General features: G+C 39.8%; 1 protein-coding gene across 1 annotated transcript in view; it reads left to right on the top strand.

Moving 5' to 3' along the window:
- atr (ATR checkpoint kinase) overlaps positions 1–6,314 on the top strand; it is an 89,866-nt gene continuing 83,552 nt past the window's right edge. The window contains exons 1-2 of the mRNA XM_043702780.2: positions 1–132; positions 5,565–5,656. Coding sequence (XP_043558715.1) covers positions 74–132; positions 5,565–5,656 — 151 coding nt within the window. The 5' untranslated portion in view covers positions 1–73. The remainder of the gene's footprint in view (positions 133–5,564; positions 5,657–6,314) is intronic.

Raw genomic sequence — 6,314 nt, 5'->3', positions numbered from 1 at the left:
CGCTCTGTGAGAAAGGGAATAATTTTAAAGTGAAACCGCTGAGTGTGTTCGGGCGGTGGGTGTTTTTGACAGGATGTGTGAACAGGGGCTGGAGATGGCCTCCATCCTGCCGGCTCTGCGGGAGTTGGAGAGGTGAGCTGTTTTCGTGCCTTTGCCTTTGCCTTGCTCCCTTGGAGCAGGGAGTGACTAGGCCCCGGCATCGTGTAAATGCGGGACATCTCAGTGTCTGAGCTGACCCGATCTGGATACCTCCTCACTGACACCTTCCAGGTTAACTCTTCAACCTTATCTCAATCAGATACACACCATCCGATTGACTTATTGTCAAATCTGAAGTGTTTTATTTGAAATGCTCTTAAACGACTTAAAGTCTGATAAGAAATAGGACCAGGTGAAGGCTATTGTGTCCACCGAGTCTGCCCTAATTTAATGCTTTTGACCACGTTTTGGATTCTTTGGGAGGAAAATTATACATTTGATTGATGGTACTGTTGGTCTTGACTCTTGGTTATTCCAGTGCAACGTGTTATTTTATTTCTCGGTCAGAAATCTTAAGACGTAGGTTTATTGAAGTCACAAGCTTGCAAAGTGCTGCTCCTTTGTCGGCAGAAGTGAAGTGAAGCACTCAGGCACAGAATTTGGAGGCAGAGAGATCTCAAATTTATATCTCGAATGCGAATCAAAACATCAATCTGAGAGACAAAATGATGCTGGGCATCAGAGTCAAGGTTAGAGTGGTGCTGGAAAATATCAGCAGGTCAGGCAGTATTCGAGCAGCAGGAAAATCGACATTTCAGGCAAAAGCCCTTCATCAGTAATTCCTCATTCCTGATGAGGGGCTTTTGCCCGAATCATCGATCTTCCTGCTCCTCGGATGCTGCCTGACCCGCTGTGCTTTTCCAGCATCTCACGAATCGTGACTCTGATCTCCAGCATCTGCATTCCTCACTTTTGCCCTGATGCTGGGCATCAGCCTGTTCTGAGATTTTATGACACATCTCTGAACTGGTGGGACTTGAACCCAAGCCTCCTGGGCTACTGCACCATTCAAATGTGCTTTTGTAATTACTGTTTATCTTGTTTAGATAATGTGTCTAGATATTATAGCTGTGGCTTCATCACATCTGTGCCATTTGGATGTGTGATTGTGGCTTGCTGCAGATTGTGCAAAATCTAGTCTCAGGAGCTACAGTCCTGTTGGAATTATCTTTCAGATGAGAAGTTAAACTTTTTGTTGTATGCCAAAAGATCCTATGGCACTCTATTGAAGGAGACCCTGGGAGCTCTGTCTGGTGTATTGTCAGTGCATATCTACTGAACAATATCTCTCAAACAACTGATCTGGTAAACTTTTCATTCATGACATGTAGGTATTGCTAGTTAGACCAATATTTATTGCCCATCCCTAATTGCCCAGAGAGAAGTCAACCATGTTGCTGTGGGTCTGGAGTCACATAGGCCAGACCAGGTAAGGTTGGCAGTTTCTTTCACCAAAGGGTTCCAAATTTTTATTATATTCAAGTTCTACCATTTACCATGGTGGTCTCCAAACCTGTATCCCCAGAACATTGTCTGGGTCTCTGGATTAACAGTCCAGCAATAATACCATTAGGCTATCACTTCCCCTAATATCACATTACAGTGCATGATTTTATTGCAAGAAAATAGACTGTGGCACTAACTGCTTTCCAAAATCTATTTAGCTGGCTGTAAAACAATGCAGTGTTCTGAGATTGTAGGAAGCATGACTTTCTTCCTCCTCAGGATTGTATGTTGATGTCAGACAAAATGGACAGAAGTCAGAGAGAAATAGGATCTGATAAGCAGTTACTCAAAGCAGTTACTGATACTCAAAGCAGTTCGAAGATCATTGAAACTCTCAAGGATGTAATAAGGATTTCAATGACCATTATGAAGGAAGGTAACACGACTGGTGGAAATAGATGGCCTTGTGATATAGAGGGTTTAAGGATGAATACCTTGATTAGGATGATGCTGAGGTTAACAACAGGCTGGTTTAGCTTCTGGCAGTGACAAAAGTGGTGATGGAGAGATAAAGATAGCTGACGGGGTTAGAGAAAATGGTTTTGATGTTTCCAATATTTAAATGGAGGAAATTTTAGTTAATCTCATTGAATATTGGACAGGCATTCTGGCAGTGGAAGGATCAGGAGGTGGTGAAGAGTGGAGCTTTGTACCATCAGGGTATGTGTGTGTATGTTGTCTGCCCTGTCCTGGAATGATGTCACAATGTACATCAATGAAGGAAATGCTTAAGAAGATGATTGTTTCAAAGATAAGTTGTTTCTTGAAAGGCTATTGTAGCTTTTGGATCTGTGAACAGAAATAAATAATTTGTAGTTATGTATTGTGTTTCCCATGACTTTGCAAAATGCATTGCAGCCAATTAAATACTTTTACATAACTTAATAAATTATGACAACAAACTAGTGCTCTGCAATACTCCACAAACAGCAATGAAACAATTGACTAGATGCAGTCTTTTACTGAAGTTCTTTGAGGACTAGCTGTTTATGATCCCAGCTAATGGAACTGACTTGTTCAGTTAAATGCAGACTGAAACCTGGCTTTGTAGATTTGCTTTGATTTTTTTCAATGGAACAAAAACAGGAAATACGGCAGATTCAGATTTATCAATAAAGCAGAATATCATTGAGAAAAAGAAATGAAAATAAACTTGAGTGAACATTGTTGCACAGTGATGGTGTCCGTATCCTGAATCAGCAGTTCAAGGTCCACCTGCTCCAGAGGTGTGTCATGACATCTCTGAACAAGTTGAATAGAAAAACAGATTAAATAAAAAAAAACTACTTGGGTATATCATAAACTTATAGATTTTTGAATTATATTTTTGGTTTAAAAACAAACTATTAATCCCAAAAAAACTCTCCTTTTACAAGACTCAAACTATGGAGAATTCTCTTCTATAATCACACAAAAGGCTTAATTTAATTAGTTGTAGTTTATTGTCCCTGTCTTCGGAATCTGAAGGCTCTGTTTGGACACTTGAACCGTTTCAGGATTTTAACCAAACAGTTTTGAACTTTTAAATTCAACTCCTTACATTGGGGTAGCAGTGTCCTAAACCACCTCCCTTTCTCAGGAGCAACTGTTTTACATATTAAGCTTTACCCAAGACTTCTGCAAAACTGCCCAATAAAATCCAAAAGCTTTTATTTCCCCTGAGTTTTTGGTATTTCCCCTAAGCCCTCCCAAAAATCTGGAATTTATGATCTTGAAGCCAAATTCACTACACTGTTTATTTTGTTTGCTTGTAAATTCTCCCAATGAAAACAACCTCATTTATTCTCCAGGAAGTCTCTCTCTCATACTTTGTTTTAGAAATAATCACAAGTTAATCATTAAATCCCCTCAGAAACACTGAAGCCTCGTATGCAATTGGTTCAAAATGAGAAAGTCCAAAATAAATGGTGTTAAAATGGGGTGCATGTACTGGCACCCAAGACCATGTTCATGAGCAGCAATATCTCTCATAAACTACTTAAATTAAGAGTGTCAATGTTGGTGGAAAAATGTGTAAGAATATATTGGGGTTAAGAAGAATTAACACATTAAGCCAAGTAGAATTGTTAATTTTTAATGTTGTGCATGGGTGTGCTCTTACGCAGGTGGAAATAATTGGCTGAGTATGTGCAATTGGCAGTCACCAGATCATCGATGCTAACAAACATATTGATTGAAATATATATATCTATTACCTTACGTCACACAACACACTGGGAAAATTTCCCTCTTCTTTGAGTAGAGCCATGTATGTTCACCAGAGCAAGGTCCACACCTTGGATCTAATGCTTGATCTGAAAGATGGCATATCAGAAAGTATAATATGATTTTAGCACTGTAGTGACGTGTGGTTGTAGGTTCAGTGTTCAAGTTTCTATAGTTGGTCCTGCACTCAATACTCAGAAGTATAGCTCCAACCATTGAGCCAAGTTAACATGGAAAGTAGATGCTGAAAATGTGTTGCTGGAAAAGCACAGCAGGTCAGGCAGCATCCAAGGAGCAGGAGAATCGACGTTTCGGGCATGAGCCCTTCTTCAGGAAAGAGGAAAGTGTGCCCAGCAGGCTAAGATAAAAGATAGGGAGGAGGGACTTGGGGGAAGGGGTGTTGGAAATGTGGTAGGTGGAAGGAGGTCAAGGTGAGGGTGATAGTAGATGACCAGGTGAGGAGAGTTCCACTGAACTGGATGAATAGACACTGCAATTAGTTGTGTCTAAACTAGCAGAAATGTTGAGGAGGAAGTGAAGAGATATAATGTACAATGGTCACACACACTGAATATAATTTGTGACTTGGTTTAGATTTGTTTTAATGTAACCTGAAGTTAAAAGAAGGGATGCATGTGGATTTTGGAAATGTCAGTACGTTCAAGGATTTATAAGGACATAAGGATAGTGGCTGAATGGCCTATTCCACCTTTGTTGGGTAGGCTTGAATAGTGTTATGAAGCAGGCCATACCTCCTCAAAATATTTTAAGAATGTAGCCTAAACCCTAACCTTTCTTATTTTAAAGGCTATCTTATGAAGTGGGTGTTCGGGTGTGATGCAGTTGGTCAAACCACTCGGCTTTAAGCAAAACAGAATTTATTTAAACATTACAGTTGAAACATAAACAAAAGAAAATGGGATTTAGAATAACTTGACTATTGGAAAACGTAACTAACTCGATACAGCAACTTAACTAAGAAGCTGTTCCAATCCAGTGACATTCCATAAACACACTCCTTGGTAAAAAGGTAAATTGAAATACAGATTCTTACGGGCAGGAGGGAACAACTTCCAAAGAGATTTCAGAGAGAAAGTCAGGGATCTTCTGCTGAAGCTTGGACCCTTTCTGGACTTTGTGCCTGCTACAGCTAAAACAAACTAGAAAAAAACTGAACTGGGAGAACTGGCCACTCCCCTGCCATTTTTAAACTCTGCCTTTACAACCTCACTTGAAGAAAACCAAGGACAAAATAACCTTTTTAAAGTGACAGCATTGTCACAATAGAAATGGAATTGGTGATAAGGGGATCTGAGGTATGGCTTTGACAAAAAGGAGAGGAGTGGAACAGAGAGAGTGGGTTCAAATGAATGTATTCGTGCCAAAGAATTTGTAAGATTGTTAGAGCTGAGTGGAGTAGACATAAGCGAAGTTAAACTTACAAATAGAAGTCTACGAACAAAGTGAAAATAATTGTTTACTGGAGACTTGGTGATGCTAAATGACAAGTAAGTTTCTGAACTTGAATTTAAGCATATCATAATATATTGTAAGTCAAGAGTGTGGTGCTGAAAAAGCAGAGCAGGTCAGGCAGCATCTGAGGAGCAGGAAAATCAAAGTTTTGGCAAAAGCCCTTCATCAGGAAAGCCCCTTATTCCTGATGAAGGGCTTTTGCTGGAAATGTTGATTTTCCTGCTCCTGGGATGCTGCCTGACCTGCTCTGCTTTTCCAGCACCACACTCTTGACTCTAATCTCCAGCATCTGCAGTACTCACTTTCTCCATAATATGTTGTAACCTGATTTCCCCAAACAGTGCCCGCGCAGAAGATTACAATACTGTGGTGCAGAAGCCAAGACAGATTCTTTGTCAGTTTGTTGACAAAATGCTCACAGATGTGGATGTTGGTAAGTACATTCCCCCTACTCCTACACTTATCATTTGTAGATAAAATACAATGTGAATTATTCATATTTTGGTTTTATATTTAAAGAAGGAGTTACTCAAGCAGCTTCTGAAAAAAAGTAATTTACTTTTAATTCTAAATCCCATCTGCAGAAGATCTCTTTCCAGGCATCTGTCTTTCTTATGAAATGATGAACTATGTAACTTTTGGGTTGAATGTCATCTGTTATGACATTCCCAAACATTTTCTCACTGTGACCTCATTTTGAGGCTTGAAATTGTCTTACCACTGAGGAAAAACTGAGAAAGCAGGAACACAACTGTAATAACTTGATTGGAACTTGATAGCAACCATTGTTTCTTGAGAGCTCATGACCCCAAAATATTAGCTCACAATCCCACCTAAAACCTGATACCTCACTTTGGGAAGCCATGCTATAGAGGCTGATTCTTGAGTGACAGTCCTTTCCACAGCTAACAGAATTGCACATGCCTGAGATTCACTTTTTTCTCTCCTGGCCCCCTCTCTCCTGCCATCTGATCATTTCTTTTGACCTCTGCATTTCCTATACTTGTTTTTTCCAGGGTAGAAACTAGGGGACAGAGATGTAAGGTAAAATGGGGTAAGTTTCAAGGAGATGTGAGAGGAAAGTTATTTTT

Source organism: Chiloscyllium plagiosum, unplaced genomic scaffold, assembly GCF_037043375.1.
Source record: "Chiloscyllium plagiosum isolate Xiang-an unplaced genomic scaffold, Cpla_swu_hap1 HiC_scaffold_13, whole genome shotgun sequence".
NCBI lineage: Eukaryota > Metazoa > Chordata > Chondrichthyes > Orectolobiformes > Hemiscylliidae > Chiloscyllium > Chiloscyllium plagiosum.
This window is presented reverse-complemented; position numbering and strand designations above follow the sequence as displayed.